Source organism: Amborella trichopoda, chromosome 2 (genome assembly GCF_054954075.1).
Source record: "Amborella trichopoda isolate Santa Cruz 75 chromosome 2, AtrichopodaSantaCruz75HAP2 v2.0, whole genome shotgun sequence".
Lineage (NCBI taxonomy): Eukaryota > Viridiplantae > Streptophyta > Magnoliopsida > Amborellales > Amborellaceae > Amborella > Amborella trichopoda.
Window position 1 is genome coordinate 938,085 of NC_142337.1, and position 18,741 is coordinate 956,825.

An 18,741-nucleotide genomic window follows, 5' to 3' on the forward strand; every position below is an offset into this window, starting at 1 on the left:
AAAGTTGAAGAAATTTTTTTTTGAACTTTGAGCTTGATTAATGGAATAAATGCAACAACCCAATATCACATTGTCAAGATTAATTGTGACTACTTTATACCAAATGTAAATAGTATTATTGTATACTTTTCTACAAAAAAATATCAAGAAAAATTACAAGCGTAATCTCTATTACCCTAGAGAAATCATAAAATTGAATACATATTTTCTAATTTTTAGATGGTTAAATTGAAATGCTAAAAAACTTACTTTTTCCAAGACAGCGTTATATACTATGAGACGATTTATCTTTATTACATGGAGATCACAATTGGTTCTAGCCATCGCATGTCAAATTGAATCACTTGGGGTGTCTCACAAAATTCGATAAAAATGTTTGAGCTTTAATTCTAATCATCGACGCACTCACAATTACTGAATTTGAAATCTAATTGACAAGAATATTGTAACTTCCTTGCATTAAAAGCAAAAAGTAAATAGTATGTATGTATACTTTTCTAATTTGTAAACAATCATTTAGCAAGCCAATTATGAATCCCAAAATTTTAAATTAGAATAATTCTTACAGGTGCAGTTTGCATACGGACGCATCTGTAGGTGTAGAAGTAAGGTGCACCTCCAAATTTTATCATGGTATATAATTTTGATGTAAAATGTTTTTAGGATTATCTCAAAATCTATTTTTATATCTAATTATAAAATTTTAAATTTAAAAAATGGTTAAAATTAAGTAGATCTATAAATTTATGAAAATCTTGAAAATAGACAGCGTATATAACATAATGTAAAATGCACTATTTTTAAAACTTAAAATCTTTTTATTTTTCAGAGTCATACATCTCGAGATGATCAATCAAAGGGATTATCAACATTAAAACTACCTTTTCCGTTGGATTTATGAGGGGCACCCGTAGTTATATAAACTTTTTCAATTCTTAAATAGCTTTTTTTTGACGGAGCAAACAATATACTCCCACGGGAGCACGGTCCTTCGCCCGAAAGAAAATGCTTTCCACTCCCCTCTTCTCTCTCTCTAGCTGGTCATTTGGAAACACCGGTCGATCGACTGCTCTCTCTCTCTCTCTCTCTCTCTCTCTCTCTCCATACATGGCTTCCATTATTCATTCCTGCAAAACGTCAGCTGAAACCCTAGAATGGGCCAAGGCCATTGCCCAATTTCTCAGAGCTTATCAATGCCTCCTCAACGCCCATGTCGTCAACTTTTTCCGGGTTAGGTTTCCTGCAATTCTTTGCAAGCCCTACTTTTATTCCCTAATTTTAACTTAACCCCACCTTCATCTTCTTGAATAATGATACTCTCTCTCTCTCTCTCTCCCCAGTACATTTCGGAACCCTGGCCCCATTACGCGATTCATTCAAACGCTAATTTCTCTCTCTAAAACTTCAGGATAAGCTATGGGAAACTCTGGATCAGCAGTGGTTGGATTGCCTGAGAGATGAGCCTGTGAGAAATTTGCTTTCCATTCCTTCTGGTACAGTTCAGGTGAGAACTCCATCTTTGGAATTACTTTTTTATTATCCGTTGGCTATTTATATTTTCCAAAGATTAGGAGTTTACTTCAATATTTGGAACACTTCATGTATAACTAATTTTAGAGTTAAGAGTTGGCATATCCATTAATTACTTGTATTTTTTCTGATGGTTCTAATTGCTTATTTTTTTTAGCAATGAAGAATTTACTCCCATATTCAGAAGTTATTAATATGAACTGTTTTAGTAATGGTAGCATTTGTCCTTTTTTTTTTTTTTGTCCTTCTCTCTAGAATTCGAACGAGGGAAATTGATCAAAATGCATCTTAGACATGAACCATTTAACATTTTACTCATATCTTGTGATTTGATTTTAAAAATCCAATCAAAATGCAAATGGTCATGAGTTGGAATAAAATGGGTATATTTTGATAAATTTCCCATAGAACAATTTGTATTCTTTTGATTGGTTTAGTGATTGTAGTCTCAAATATGTTTGATGTTGGTGGGTACAGGCAATGGGGTAGTCCCATAAGCGCATTTTCAATGTCAATCAAAAATAGAAAATATTTATGCAGCTGTGTATGATCCTGGGATTCTGAAGGTTGTGTTGAGAAATTGATTGATAAGGCTGGAATAATGAAATACTGCATTTCCTTTTTCACGTCTGAGGTGAACTATTCCATTATCTCAAGCTCTTTTATTACTTTTCGGTTATTTTGACGGGCTTGTTATGAGTTTTAAGCTTTTAACACAATTGATAACAATGCCTTATACTGTGGAGATGCTTAGTTGCTGATCTAGAAGCTGCTGTAATTTAAGATCAAGAGAAGCATTGTATCTTGGTTGTATTGTGCTTCTTTCTTTGTGAATTGCAAATGATGTTTATGTTTTAGAAATATTTATCTTCTTGCTATTTTCAATAACTTTCTTCAGTGCCCCATTTTATTTTGAATTTAATAGATAGAAAACCTGTTTGGAGTATCTACCCTATAAGGTAGTCACTAGTTGAGGTGAGAGAATGGGGCAAAGTATCCTTGGCCTTTTATTGGATTTTGAGTTAAAAGGAGGAATAGATTATTATTTTTCTACTTATAAGTTTTCAATTGTTGGGGTCGGGAGGAATGGTCTTAGAAAGATTCCTATAGTGTATACCGTAGTTTTCTTCATCACTTTTAAACGCATGCTTTTTCCATCCTAATATGAATTATTTTGTTCAAAGTTTGATGAACTGATAGCTTAGTCAAGTTAAAAATATGTATAAGGTGAACTTTTTCTTTGTTTCGTGGTTTCTTTCTTTGATAATAAATTATGCCAGTTACTCACTTGTATGTCATTTTATGTCAGGATAATTGGCCTTGCTCATTGAAGGAATTTATTAATACTGCAAGATCTCTTTCCTTTCCAAAAGAGGGGGAATCATTGGAAATGGTATGTTTTCACCTTACTGTGACTTTAATTTCCATCAAACATTGAGTATGATAGGTTTGCAGAAACCAATGATATTTTGAATATGCTTTCTAGCAATTTATATCGGAAACATACATGTTTCATATTTAATATATGTGCAAAAATTTTAGAAAGAAAATAGGATACAAGATTAAGGGATGTTTTTCTATGAGGTTCTGATCTAAATGCTGATGATTAACATATCCTATTTTATTTTTCTCAAAAAAAAAGAGTCTTATTTTATCACAAATATAATATCTGGCCGATGATCCTATTTTAACATGTCTTATTTTATCACAAATATAATATCTGTTATATTAAAATATAATGTCTGTGAAATTGCTTTCGTTCTTCTAATAAGTGAAATGAATTTCACTTTTTAGAAATACATTTTAACAAGTGTTGCAATTGGTATTATTACTTACAAATGCATGCTTTGATACATGTGCCACTTGGCAATGCTATCCTTGAATGGTGCATGATGCCCTGGGGGCCTCTAGTCAGCTTAAGGAGTTATTTTAGGGAAATCTAGGGAGCTGGTAAGGAATTTTCTCTCATGTTGGATACGGAATTGAAGAGTTATTTAATCATTCTAGAAAAAGTAGTCATTACCATTTTCTTGTGACTGGTCTGTCTTGTATGTATCTTTACTTCATGTATGCGATATCTTTGTTTCTTCATAAATGGTCTAAAGCCTTGATGAGGTTTCCTAACACAGTCTTGTATACCCCAAACCACCAAGTGGCAATTACATATAGATGCTTCCTTTTTACAGAAGGCTGATAGTGATGCTTCCTTTAACATAGGAAATTAGCTCAAGAGGAAGTATTCTTTCCCTCTCTTGGTACTAATAAGAGGATTTTCAATTCTTTCCTGCTTGAAGCCTATTTTCACTAACAAAGCAGTCAAATTAGATACAATCCGGGTTCTCTTCTTTGACTGACAGTGTATGTTTTTATTTGATGCAGATATTTCCTGGTGTTCGAGTGGAACCAGTCAGCAATGTTCTTGCTCAGGGCATGAACCTGAAGAAAAAGCATGAAGTAGGTTTTCGTGTCTTTCCATAGTTAAATTGAAGTACATTTTTGAATCATTGAATTTAGTTTTTACTTCCCTTATTTTCTCACATAGTATGATGTCATGTTTTTTATTTAGTTGGCCGTCAAGAGTTTGAGTCATGGACTGTGATTAATTTATTAATCAACTGTGAAGTGGTTATCGTTCATAAGTATGTAGTTGGTCCTTGGCTTTTGTATTTTCTTCAAGAGATAACTTTTTCTTTTACACCAGGTGGAAATTCTGGCTGCGACTGTTGGCAGGGTTGCCAGTAGTGTTGGAGCACACACTATAATCGATGTTGGAGCTGGTCAAGTATGCCTTTTTTCGTTATATTTGTAGTGATCCTGTTCTGCTATCTTCTTGCTCGTTCTTCCTTTTTTAACCCTTTTTTGTCTAGCTAAGTTCGAATAACCAGGAAATATTACCTTTTCCTGCCAGATTTTCATGTAGGTCTTTAAAAATCTGATGGACTGTTGACTGTCATGACCTTTTGAGGAAATGGTCGATGGTGATGGAGAAAGAGTAGGACCTACTATTAGGCTTATGTCTTGTTTCTGATGGCAATCACTCTCTCTTTGTCAATGTCCATTATTTCACTGGACAATGATGTCCCCAATGGACCATGGTTTTTTATAACCCATTGTATTATAATTTTTTTCACATTTTTGGTTGGTTGATCTAGAAAGTTCGATGTGTAATATATGGGTGCCTGTTTTTTCAATTGATGTTCTTGTTGATGTGTTTCTAGGGTTATCTTGCACAAGTTCTATCATTCCAGTATCAGCTATCTGTGTATGCCCTAGATGCTTCTGCTCACCATGCAAGTGTTACTAGTGAGAGGGCTGAGCGCATCAAGAAGTATTATACAACAAAATCAAGGAAAACAATGTATGAAAAACTCAAAATTTTCTATACGTCGGAGTTCTCTCCTTTTAACTCTTAGTTTGTCCTAAATAGATGTTCCTAGTTTCCTTATATGATTGGAAAAATAAGAGGATGGTATCTTCTACCTAGAAGCTTGCATTGATGAGGCTTTGGACCAGGAACTTGAAACACCTGAACAGTGATTGGACCCATTTGATTTCTATTTATTGTTTTTTTTTAATGCCTATTTAATCTCTGGGTCCAGGTACTGTCTTGATATGTCAAATTTCTGGATCATCTATATGATCTATGCAGATGTTCCAGGCACTTCCTGATACTTTCCCGATATAATTTGTCACCTAATTTACCCATATTTCTATGTTGTCAGAGCAGGAAATGAGCATTTTATGATTCCTAAGACAATCACTTGTAATATTCCATCTAGTGGTGCACTGACAGCCTTGAGTGATATGTCATTACTTAAGAATAGCATCAAGGAATCACAGGAGAGTAGCAAGCTTTTAGGAGCACTTTCCATTGAAGATTTGGAAAGCAAGGAGGAAAAGGTTAGCAGACCTTTATCATTTGATGGCAAGTCTGTCAAGTCATCATTGGTTCTTGCAGGGCTTCATGCTTGTGGAGATCTATCTGCAAACATGCTCAGGTCCGTACTTATTAAGGTTCATAGATGTGACTTTTCATCTATCAAAAATATATTGTGGATTTGGTAGCTTATTTTTACAAAAACTTACTATCTAAACCAAAAAAAAGAAAAAAAAATAAACAATAAAAAATCTAAAAAATATTTTTAATTGAGAAAATGAGAAAATATCCTGATTTTGAGAGTAATTTGATAGAATTTTTAAAATTTAATTCGGAAGACCTGAAGCACTGAAAGTATACTGTAGTCTAACGGACTATTGAACACCTTAGTCCATTTTGGTCATGGCCATTTGATGAAACTATGGAGTATGATGAAGATTCACTGGGAACCAGCATTGCGGCCATGTCCAGTTCTGGTGGAACTTTGGTTTTTCATTACCATCTATCATTTTGTCACATGGTCCTGATCCCAATGAACTTTTGCTTGCCATTCCTTTGGACGATAATATTGTCTCCTTTTCTTTTGGGTGCTTATGAATTTTGTTGTCACTGATGTTTAGGAGGTGAATTTTGTTTTAGCTTTCATACGTTTAATTGCTGTCTTTGCTATAACTAAAATTAGGGTATATTTTATTGGCTGCAGGACCTTTGTAGAATCTGATGACATGAAAGCACTAATCAGTATAGGCTGTTGTTACAATTTGTTATCTGAAGATTGCTCTGAGAGTGTTGCAAGCCAATATGGTTGTCCAATGAGTAATGGTGTTAAGTCTGTTGGACTAAAGCTAGGCAGAAATGCACGAGATCTTGCTTGTCAGGTATGCTCAATTAAGTTTAGCAGAAACCTCTTAATTCATGAGCGTGTATCTTTAAGTGATCACTGCTGACCTTGATATTCTCAGAGTGCAGAGAGATGGCGAAGTCTGAGAGATGATGCAGCCCTTCAGAATTTTGATTTACATGCATTTCGTGCTGCTTTCCAGATGGTGAGATGAATATCTTCACCAAATGCATTGTGGTACTTTTTCAAATTCATTTGCTTAGTGATTGAATTTCTTGGCTGACGTGATTTTCATTCTTCAATTTCGTTCGGTGTTTGTCAACATGGAAATGGTTTTTGTAACTGTATGTAGTTGTTAGATGCTACCATATGCATTGCATAGCATTCTTAAAAGGGAAAACATTGAGACAAATTATTGCATGAGTTTGTAGATATAAATGATAGGCTTTGGTTTAGTGGTGGACATCGCCTTTGAGCTGAGGAAGGTTAAGGGTTCATCCTTCAAGTTTGCCCCAGAAAACCAAACAAGCTGATGTACCCTTTTTTAGGATTCAGACATGGGTTTTGATTGGTTAAGGTTTTAAAGACTACGTCTTGAAGTTTGGAGTTCGAATCCTACTGCTGAACTGCCCTAAAAGACAAAGATACAAACATAAATTAATAAAAATGTTAAAAATGAGCCAACTGGAATCAACTGAATGATAAATGATTGAAAAGAAAAGGAAAAAAATGCTGAAAAAGGAAAAAAATGAAAACTGGCAGAAAAATGAAGAACATAGGAAAAAATTGCAAAAAACTAAATGTACTATAGAAGAGGAGAGAAACTTTAATTAGCAATGGAACTGGTTAAGTGACATCCTTCAATCTCGCCATTAAGAGCTAAGTACCTTTTTACCAAACCGAGAATGCATACTGGTCAATTGATTATCTCATATACTGTGGTGGGATATTTTTAAGCAAGGAGGGAGGGAGACCACCATTGTAAGTACTTAGGGGTTGGTTGCAACTCTAGAATTTCTTTTTCTGCATGGGTAGATCACAACTCAACAATTTGGTCTTTGTGTGTCTATCACAACACTATAATTTTTCAGAGTTAAAGGGAGTGGCTCCTTTGTAGGATAAGATTAGGTCTACAGGGGTCCTTTGGCTTGCAATTGTAAGGAATTTGTAGGTTGGTCTGTCTCTGGATTCCTTTCAGATTACCAGGCTATGAGTATTGTCATGTCAAATCTTTTGTTGGCTCCGTCACCATGGGTCATTGAACTAATTTTTGACGTTTGCTCCGTAGGCAACCTGGGCCTATCCAGAGTGTGTGTTATCTTTAGAAACAACTTGGGAGATTGTTTGCTTTCTTATTTAGAGTTCATTGGAGTAACAGATTCCACCAAGGCAGAGGTGATGACCTGTTGAAGGGTTTTAAATTTTTCGATACATTCTTGGGCCTGTCCATTGAGGTGGAAGGTGATCTGAAGAATGTGATTAATTGGAAGTCACTAAAGGACGAATTTCTGTGGTACCTGTTAAGTTTTCGGATAAAGGTGCTATTCTGGAACCTAATCTCCTACAAGCATTCCTGGCTCTAGTGGTAATACGTTTATACTTAGGAGACCTACACCCTAACCAAGACGTCCCATTTTCCTTTTTTTCTATGATGTAAAAACCTTCGCTCTTTCTTTCTTTCTTTAATTGTTTTGGGCCCCTTATTGGGCATTGGTTCTACTACGTGTAATTCTGTATCGACCTATACTATAAGGAAAATTGTTTCATTCAGGCTGGACTGCATTTCTACAATATGCGGTCCAGAGGTATAAAGCATCTATCTTAAAGATGGATGCAAATAGGTGGTCCATCTAAAAACAAGTATAACTAACGGTCCAAATGTTTTCTTAATATAATTATTATTTATTTATTTATTTATTCATATTCATGATCTCCATGTTAAAGATTATATATTATCTAAATATTACGATCAAATTATATTTAAGAAATATATTTATTGAGAAGCCCGCATTCTACAATATGCGGGCTGACCGCATAGAAACCGTTTCCATACTACAAATTCTAAAGTTACTTTATTTTCAAAGGAAGGAAGGAGGGAGGGAGGGAGCGAGGCAAGGAGAGGGAGGGCGAGGGGGGGGGGGGGGGGGGAAGAGAGAGAATCGTTGTCTAAGTTTGAGGGAGGGAGGGCACTGTTGGTTGAGTTTGTTTTGGTAAAACTTGAATCAATTCGAAACTCTTCCTGATAGAGAGAGAGAGAGAATCGTTGTCTGAGTTTGAGGGAGGGAGCTGTTGTTTGAGTTTGTTTTGGTAAAACCTGAATGATTCCAAAACTCTGAAAGGGCCGGAACGAGTCAACACAGTGCTTCTTGAGTGGAACTGCTAAGTTGGCTTGAAAAAAATCCCTGGAAAATTAAGAAAGTTTGTGAAAATTGAAAAAAAAAGAAGAAGAGAAAATTTGATTTTTTTTTGGCTTATTCTCATTGAAATTATTTCATAATCCAGTGTAACACTAAATGATACTATAATCTCTAATTTTCTACTGCAAATTTAAACCAGTCTAATCAATTTCCAATTCCCTCTTCATGGAAGGTGTAATGGATATGAGGTATATGAATATATTTGCTAGGAAGGTGTAAATTATTGCAGGAGAGTTCAAATTTTGAAAAATCGCCATAGCTTGAAAAATTCCTAAGCAGATGGCACTTTCAAAGCAACTTATCATCATCAAAGCCTTTTCCCAATTAATTGGGGTCGACTATACAAATCTTGGTTTGCCATTTTGCTCTATTAAGGGCCATACCCTTAGTGAGGCTATAAGTTCCGCTATCTTTTCCCACTACTTCCAACTTTATCATTTTGGGCCTACCTTTTGCCTTTTTTGAGCCTTCTACTTGAACTAACTTGCACGTCTTAACAGGTGCTGTATTGGGTCTGTGCCACACATGGCCACCCAACCTAAGTCTACTTACTTTTATCTTATCGCCTATTGGTGCCATACCTAGATTCTCCTGAATGTATTTATTTTGGATTCTATCCTTTCTTGTCTTTCCACTCATCCATCTCAACATCCTTTGCTCAGATACACTCATTCTTTGGGTATGTTGTTTCTTGACTGCCAAACATTCTACCCCATAAAATAAAGCTAGTCTCACAATTGTCTTATGGAACTTGCCCTTGAGCTTCATTGGTATGCGGTGATCACATAAAACTCCAGTTGCACATCTCCACTTCGCCCACCCAACTCTATTTCTATATGCGACATCTTCTTCAATCTCTCCATTATCCAGGATTATCAACTTAAGATATCAAAAGTGTGCTCTTTTTGGTATTTTTTGGCCATGAATCTTAACTACCTCTTTGTCTCTACTCCTACTATTACTAAACTTGCATTTCATATACTATGTCTTAGTCTGGCTAACTTAAAACCTTCAGATTCTAGAGCATCCCTCCAAAGATCTAACTTTGTGGTGATGACGTTTCGGGTCTCATCAATCAAAACTATGTCATCCGTGAACAACATACACCATGATACCTCATCTTGCAGGTGTATGGTTAAGTTGTCCATAACTAAGATAAAGACGTATGGGCTCAATGCTGACCCCTGATGTAGACCTATTGTCACTAAAAAATCACTCGTCTCTGCACTAGTTGTTCGTACACTAATTAGCGTGAGAAGATAGAAGATAAAATAGTCAAATGAGAGTACAATCATATAGACTAGTTATAGTGCAATACTGATTTTGCATTCAAGTTCTTGCAACTTGGACCAAAATTCTCCTTGTACATCCATATAAAAGCAAGAAGCTAAAAGAACAAAGTGCACAAAATAGGGTACAAATTTTCAATTTACACAAAAGCTGAAGACCATCACTGGTCCACATTGTAAGCAAAAGTTTACCATTTTTAGAGCTTTGATTTGGGCGTCTTCATCTTGCTTCAATCTTTCAATGCAGTACTTCACCTTTCCATGGTATCAGGGTATTCACTCTGACCTGTTTGATGGTGATATGCTGGGTTAAAAATTCTTAACACATTGATAATATCTATGATTGGGTCAAGTAAGCCATAACCCACAAGGAAAATGTATCATAAATTGAGTTGTAGATATGATCATATGAATCGATACTTGAAACTGAAAGTTACCTGCTACATGGATATGGCAGTGCAGTGTGTTAGCCCACTTCTCATCAATGGTTTTCCAAAGTTTGTTATGGAAGTTGCAATTGGCTTCTATAGCCTGCTTTGCATGGTCCAGTAACTTATACGGCAATCCTATGGCAGGCTCAAATTTGAATGAATCAACTTTAGGACTGCTAGAAGTGGCCTAGTGTTAGCAAGAATGTGCTTGCACTTATTTTGAAACCTGCGACTAGTTTAATGGTTTTCTTGACTCATCTTTGCATGTTAACTCCTTGAGATTGGTGCATATATCAATGCCTCTAATGACACCATCTTCTTCAATCCCAGTTGCGATTTGAGGATTGACTCTATAGCCAAGTAGGGTGTGCCAAATCTAGTGATGCTGGGCCTTGTGGGCTCCTTTTCACGCCTCTCAAATTTATAAAATTTGACTTCTTACCTCGCCCTCTCCCCCCAAAAAAAAAACAAAAAACTGCTTTATTCGATCGAAAGATCATGCAAAAACGACCTTACACACGATTTTGAGCTCAATTGGAGAGTGATTACAGAGAAATGAGAAAAAAGCGGGTTGGATTTTTGCACCCCTTTTATTTCTTAAGAAAGTTACAAACTTGGCAAGTTCTGACAAAATCAGGTGATTACTACAGTAACTTGTTGCAGTTCATGAACGGTAACTTGCCCCCAAGTAGAGGGGGTGGCATTGGTTCCTGGATCGGCAGGGTGCTTAGCCCATTTGGTTCGGTCAAGTCCGAGTAGACTGGACAAAGTTTTTTATCATTGTTCTGAATTAAGAGTCGAAAAATGCTTTTCTTCTCCTCTAGATCAATCATACACTATCTATGTTATATTAGATGTATTATAATTAGGTGGCTTATTGGTTGATGTTGAGTTTTCTATGCAAGTGGTTGGTAATTTGTCTTCATTGTCTTTGAAACTGGAATTCTCACTGTACAAACACACAAAAAATTACACATTCAGTTTAAAACTGCAGAGAGTCTATGTTTCCCATATAGAAAAATTCACTCAAACTTCAAAATCGCTTTACTGTGAATCAAAGATGGGGACTCCTCAACAATTGGTACTCAAGCTGTTGCTAATTCTAAATGCCAACAGATTTGTGAAGTTGGGTTTTATTATCTGGAGTATACATCTGCGGTTTTTTCTTAAACATTCATTTAATATTTCTGGAATATCTATAAGGGTAATGCATTTTGCATGATTTCTAAACTTTTGTTGACCTTTTTGTTGCAGATTGTACATGATTATTATCCTGAGCTTGTGGATATGAACCCTTCGATAGGCAGACAAGGGAAAGCATTGCGCCGTCGCCAATTAAGAAAAGCCCTCCATTCTGAACTTATTGCAAAGGACAATAGTGCTTTTCCCTCTCCTTCCTTCAATAAAATCAGTGAAAGCTTCGAATCTTCCAAAGCATTTGTAGCTGGTGAAGTTCGAACCTCTGAACTCCCCAATCTTTCAGAGATGGAAGGTTGGTGTTTTCTTATTATGAGCTTATAGTTTACTGCGTATAAATGTGGGGACCTTCACTTTATGGATTGTTAAAAAATTAAACCATTATTACAATAAAAAATTGAGCTATTGTTAATCATTTTTTGTCAAATGTTCATAGGGAATATAGACCGATACGAAGGAAAAAACGGGGTCGATACTTACGTATTTCGTCTTGCTAATTTGGATTGTCAATCTACAGAGAGGATTTCAAAATCTGGAGAAAGAAAAGAAAGAACCCTTTCTTATCGAAGTTTCGAGAAATCTGCCCTCTTTGAAGAATTCAGCAGGTCGGGACTAGATCGTCTTGGGATTGGGCCCAAGGATGACATAGATTTCCTCTGTGTATGGGAAAAGGCTGTACCTTATGCTGTAAGTTTGTGCTGCTTGTTTACTCTACTCATCACTCTAAATTCTTCTATGTTGTTTTGACTGGACATTAGTTTCTTGGGGGAAAAAATGGGACCCTCACTGATAATCATTTGGAATTGTTGCCCATTGTCCTATCACGGACAGTGTATCCCTGAATTGTGTTTGTGTGTGTGTGTGAGAGAGAGAGAGAGAGAGAGAGAGACTGATATGTTCCACTCGTGCAGGAACTTATTGGGCCGTATTGGTCACTCCGGGCTTTGATGGGGCCGCTGGTTGAGACTTTTCTTCTGCTGGACAGGCTGTTGTTCCTCCAGGAGCAAGGAAGAAGTTCAATACAAGCAATTATGCTTCCACTGTTTGATCCAGTTTTGTCACCTAGGAACACGGCCATCATTGCATGGAAAGTTGCACAATAAGATTGAGTCAAGTCTCGTCTCTCTTACCAGCCCGATAGAAGAATCACAATTGTCCTTAAATTTTTGAGAAGTTCAAGAAATGGAGTACCATGTTATGTAGTTCACTTTGATGACACTGGCTCATGGTGTCGAAATTGTTGATTATAAGTATCTGAAATCTTTGAAATCTCTCTCTCACGTACACACACATGCGCATGCTGTGTGCCACCACACACACATACTCGGGATGACATGTTTGGATCCTACTTTTGAAATTTTAAGAGAATGTAGCATCTGAGCATTACAATTTTGATGAAATATGTACTCTCCCTCTTTCGTTACAATTTTGATGAAACATGTACTCTCTCCCTCTCGGGATTATCCATAAAGAGACCATTTATGTTTTGTACATAGAGGTCACAATCATTATTGTCTTTTAAATTTCAAAATAGGTGATTGTAAGAGTGTCATTGAATAGACAATTAAAAAAAAAAAAAATCTCATATTTCGTAACTTATCTTTAGCTATCCAATTTTTCATTTAATGAGTGAAAATAGTTGTGACCTACCCCCCCTCTCACTTATGTGGATGCACAGTTCATCACTGCTGAACTTGCACATCAGTCTTTCAGGTTGTAGTGAGTTGTACAAATGACTGCCCATCTACCAAGATGGGATAAACGACCAAAATAATTTTGCATGATAAAGGGTCTAAATTAATTTTTTATGTATACAACATACAATTTATTGGCTGGGGCACAGGTCATTTCGTTATGCATCTCTCTCTCTATTGGCTGAGGTGTAAGGCATTTGATTCTTTCCCCACCTCTCTCTCTCTCTTGGCTGTGGTACGAGACATTTGGTTCTCTCTCTCTCTATCTATCAACCTCTCTGGGCAGCATCTTGGAGAGGTTCCTCAGTCAAGATTTGGTTCTTCCAAATTTGGTAAGCAGTCCATTTCTGTCCAGCCAGGTTCTTGCAAAACCTTATACAGTATAAACTTTATTATTTTCTAATGGTTCTTGAGCTTTTTCTTCACCATCAAAATCAAATCGATTCGTTTTTCCTGCATTATTTCCTTTGTATTTAATTGTAGCGTCCAATACAATTGTTTGGGCGGATTCAATTGTTTGGGTGGAGGTCGGCACCTCAAAACAAAACCCTGATGTAATTTTGAGGTCAAAAACCTCTTCGGGAGGAAACTTATGAATTTATTGTCCTGACTTCAAAATATAGATCTAAAAGAATAGATTTTAAAATTGGTATATTTTTTTATCTGGATTGGTTATCGTTAAGTGATTTTAATTCACCACATTTGCACCGACAAAAGGAGTTATCGACATTGGAATGTATTTTTTGGCAAGGTTTAGAGACACGCTTATACTCGGTGCGTGTTTACTATGCTCCCTTGGGTGGAAAAGTCTATTCGGACAGATTTTTTGGATCTGAAAATCTGGGAGGAAGGATTTGACCTTTTTTTTCCTTTTTTTTTTAAATTTTTTGGAATTGCTCTCCAAGTTGTAGAGGATATATCCCCAAAATTTTCCTTAGATTTTCCCTTGGCATAGTTTTGGCCTAAGGGAGCGAATGGGCCCTTTGCTCCTGTGGGAGCATAAAATCATGTTGCTTTACCTTTTAAGGTATAAAGCCCATGCCTGAGAATGCTAATTGCGTGGCATTGTATATAGTGAGAACATTTGTTTTTGATACAAAGAGGTTACAATTATTTACAATAATTTTATGTGAAATCTGATAGCTTTGGTATGTCTTAAAGTTTTAAAAAAATTCTTTTCAAGTTTAAACTTGGTCAATAAAATTAATGTAACCATCTAATTTCACATCCAGTAGTCAAGATTAATTGTGACCACTATGTACCAAAGGTAAATGTTCTCATTGTATACTTTTCCTAATTGTGTGGGGGCCTTTTTTTCGAAATAGTAAAAAATCGAGTAGCAGTGGTAAAGATTGGTAAGTTATATGTGTTACTTGTGAATTGCATTATGTCTTCCCATATACACATTAGTTATATGTGAAAGACATTTGGATTTGAATAATCGTTAGGCACCCCAATAAAAAGTAGCCTGGTGGGCATTTGTGAGGCCTTAATGTTTTGGGCTTGATGGAAGTTTTCAGCATCCTTAAGCCATCCCACCAAAAATTGAATGTCATTAACGGCTGTTAGATGTACAATTGGGTGGCTGGAGTTGTGTCATTGACTGGGTACAATCTCCAAAATAAAATTCTCGAACCATGTGACATAATTTAAGCTATCGGATTTTGCATCTTGTACAAAAAATAAATAGTCTTATAATATACAATCCCATAATTAATACATGCGTGAAAAGATCTATAAAACTTTTCCATTTAGTTTAAGACTTAGTTTTTATGAGTCCTTGTAGAGATGAGTCACCTCTTAAAAATCCATTTTTGAGATGGATTTTTGGACTTAATTTTTAAGGACATGTAATCTCTAAAATAAAGATCATGAATATGAAAATAAATAAAAATAATAATTTTATTAAAAAAATATTTAGACAATTAATTTAAATTGGTTATAGATGGACCACCTATTTGCTTCTTAAGATGGATGCATTATACCTCGGGGACCGCAAATGTAGAAATGCGGTCCCGCCCCATGAAACAATTTTCCTTTAATCTATGGATCATCATCAACCACGAATACCCCATATATTCCAAGCTATTTCATAAAACTCCTCCAAAAGGTGGCCTATGAGTATTCACACTAGAGATAGAGAAAGACCTGATCCACGATTTGGCTTGTGGTTTGGTGAGCTGACTCTTAGTTAGCAAGTGGTACTACTTTTATTCGAATCAAATCATGCTATACAAAAAAGCAATCTAAATAAATTAAATAGAATCTTTGCTAATGTTTAGCAATTTAAAATGATTTCCCACTCCCAGAGGAGCATACTATCAACTTGCTCCTTCAAGCAAAAGTTATGCCAAGAGCATCTTGGGAACTCAAATTTTTGGGATGTAACCTCTACATCCTAGGGACCAACCCTAAATTAAAAAAATAAAATAAAAAAATAAAATAGAAAAATGGAGAGAGATATAGAGAGAGAAGAAAAAAAAATCAAATAGCACATTGTTTGTGCCTCTGAAAAAATTAATTGAATAGGAACCATCCAATTCTTGGAGGGCAAAATATAAGTGTGGAATAACTCAAGATCCAACTTTTTGTTTTTTTGAAAAATAATGACTCGGTGATTCTTAAATGGATGGAATGAAAATTCCTCTTAAGTAGCTCATGTAGCCTAAGGATTTAGTATAAGTATGCTCCTTGGCAACTATTTAGGTAAAGTAAAGGAAAATTGTCTGATACGGCTGCAACTGTATCAAAATAAATAAAGCCTCACCTAATAACTCATCGAAAATTGCAATTCAACCATTGGGAAATCTTTACATCAATCATCTCGACTTGAACATTATGATTGTAAAAAAAATTAAGATTTCAAACTCTAAAAATGTGTATATTTTAAACAAATTATCTGGACTGTCCATTTTGTTTTAAAAACAAGGGTTAAAAGATTCGCAATATCTGTACGTTTTTTGAGTTTCAAATCCTATTCAAATCCTATCGCCAGTATTGAAAATTGATTTTAGAGCTATCATAGAGATTTCCGTTGCCGAAATTGCTTTCCAAGCGAGGATTTGAGGTGAGGCTTTATTTGGTTTTCAGGAAGCCTAGGCGTTATAGAAACTCCATGCTTAAGTAAAGCGTAGGAGAATCCTTGTTATCTATTATAAAAGCAATTTGCAAAAAGATTATTTTAAGTTCGAACAAAGTTGACTTAGAAACCTAATCGAGGTCTTTATTAAAGTAGAGTCCTAGGTGCTAATCTTTTGGATTAGATCCCAACTTTAGTGATTACGACTAATCTTGTCGTAAGTGCGATGATTTGAGGTTGGTAGGAATGACGCTAAGATCACGTAACCATTTGAAATGACTAAAGTGCCCCTAATTTCTCGTAAATATTACTAATTTTTTGTTAGCCTACGGGGATGTAAAAAAGTTTAAGCCCGACGGTCCAGATTGAAATAGAGCTGAAAGGCAAAATTTGTGTTCGGAATTTTCCTGAAAACGTAAAGGGCCGCAAATTCTGTACACATGGAAGTCTCATTTAAGTATTTACAGTAGGGTAAGAAGAATTGGATACACACAAGAAATAAAGGGTGAAATATGTCAATAATTCTCAACCAACCAAATCATCCTTTCTCCTTCAATATCGCCCATCTGGCTTTATTGTTCTATATGGGGTTCCGGGCAATGGGCTTAGGCGGCCCAGTCCGCCCGGTCAGTCAGACACTGAAAAATTGGGGCCTGAGCTATAAAATGTGGTTTGAGTGCTGGGCCGGGCCAGGCATACCCGTCCTGGAAAATTTTGCAGGGCCCTTTCACTTTAATTTCCCTAGAATATAGAAAGGGAGGCAAATTTTTAATGAATCAAGTAATTCACACACGCCATCGGCCTTGTCAGTGCATTAGGGGAGAGAGAGAGAGTTTATTATTTGATGGGTTAACTTAGCAACAAGAGAGAGTAGTTGGTAGGCTAAGTTAGCAAACCTAATTATGTGGACTGGTATGTGTATGTTGGACCTACGTTCCATGTTTCCAAGAAAGGCACCACCTACGAAAACTGATATATAAATTTCTTATATAAGACAAGGCCTCGTGAGACTTTGTCATTGTCAAATAAATATTTCAAGATCTAAGATAGCAAAAGATTGACGAATTCAATTGCTGAGGAATTTATGAAGCAGAATATAGTATATTCCTATGGAGAGAGAGAGAGATGATTGCTTGAAGCAGTGTTCGAAAAATCGAATCGGGTTGGGAAACCAGCCGAGGGCCCGTATTGAGTAACCGGCAACCGTCTTAACCGGGCAAGTCTCGGCTCGTCAGAAAAATACTCTCACGATCCCGCCCCCTACTGGCCCTGTTCGGTCCACAAAGGCCAGTGCTCAGCCTGCAGTGCATGGGATCGGATGCGGTGGTCGAATCAAAGCCGGTATCAAACAAGCGCTCAACAACTCCTAAAAGAATTCTAATAACCGCTCATCCAAAAAAGTTTAAGCATTAGTAGGAAACGATTCAGGATTGTAAACAGAATCAACGATTGGAAAAGTTATGGACCTTACAAATACTAAAAAAAATAAAAAATACAAAAAAATCTAAAAAAAATATGAAAAATATATTTAAAGCATGATTAAGCAAAACGCATCCAAATGAAGATGAAAAAATATAAAAAAGAAGTATTAATAGCCAAAACACTTTTAAACATTTAAAAAACATTGAAAAACATAATACAAATAAATCCTTTATTTATATTAATTTTTTTTAAAAATAGTTAGCCCGATCATCAGAACCGGCCGACCACCGCTTCTGATCTAACTGAGTGGTTACGATTTTACAAACACTATTTTGGAGGACACCGTTTTAACGACACCGTTTTAACGAAGAGAGAGAGAGAAGCTTGCTGGGAACACAGTTTTTTAACGTAACTAGGGGATTAAAAACGTGGGAACTTGACCAAATCTATGTGAGTGCTGGTGTTTATGTGTGGATTATGGGTGCCCCTTAAAGAGAGAAAGGAGAGAGAGAGAGAGAGTTAGGCAGATTGGTGTTTGACGCAAAAAGTTTGGGAGTAATGCATGGGGCAGTAAAGAAATGACGTAACATTATATGGCTTATCATCACTCCCTCCCTCAACCAAAAACACCATAAATAAATACATAACTAGTTTTTTTTTTCTCTCTCTCTCTAGCTTTCTCCCCTTTTTGAATGCTCTCTATTTCTCTCTCTAATTCTCACCGGTGTATAGCACTTTCAAAGTTGGCATATTGGTTTTCCCACACGGTTTGGGTGCTTCATTGTTCACGTATCTTTAGAGAGAGAAAGAGAGAAGTCTAGTTTTGAGAGAGAGAGTTTAGTGTTCATTAGTACTAGTAGAGAGAGAAATTCACCTTTTGTTTCATTTAGAGAGAGAGTGCATTCAATATGTTTCATTTTTGTGAGAGAGAGAGAGGAGTCTAGTATTGAGAGGGAGTATAGTC

At 36.1% G+C, this 18,741-nt stretch overlaps 1 protein-coding gene across 18 annotated transcripts; it reads left to right on the forward strand.

Annotated features, from left to right (window-relative positions):
* Window positions 1-944: 944 nt before the first annotated feature.
* Window positions 945-13,073, forward strand: LOC18427287 (S-adenosyl-L-methionine-dependent methyltransferases superfamily protein). Of its 18 annotated transcripts, none has more exons than XM_088857205.1 (13): window positions 968-1,230; window positions 1,409-1,504; window positions 2,008-2,164; window positions 2,840-2,923; window positions 3,910-3,984; window positions 4,232-4,312; window positions 4,749-4,888; window positions 5,253-5,528; window positions 6,111-6,285; window positions 6,370-6,453; window positions 11,640-11,877; window positions 12,019-12,269; window positions 12,494-13,073. In XM_088857205.1, the coding sequence occupies exons 3-13, from the start codon at window positions 2,132-2,134 to the stop codon at window positions 12,683-12,685; spliced, it is 1,629 nt and encodes a 542-aa protein (XP_088713331.1). In that variant the 5' UTR covers window positions 968-1,230; window positions 1,409-1,504; window positions 2,008-2,131; the 3' UTR covers window positions 12,686-13,073. The 18 variants fall into 18 exon arrangements, 12 of the variants coding, with proteins under 12 accessions (XP_020518656.1, XP_006836403.2, XP_020518657.1 ...); XM_088857206.1 differs by having other exon boundaries at window positions 12,100-12,269; XM_088857207.1 differs by having other exon boundaries at window positions 11,640-11,832; window positions 12,100-12,269.
* Window positions 13,074-18,741: the final 5,668 nt, after the last annotated feature.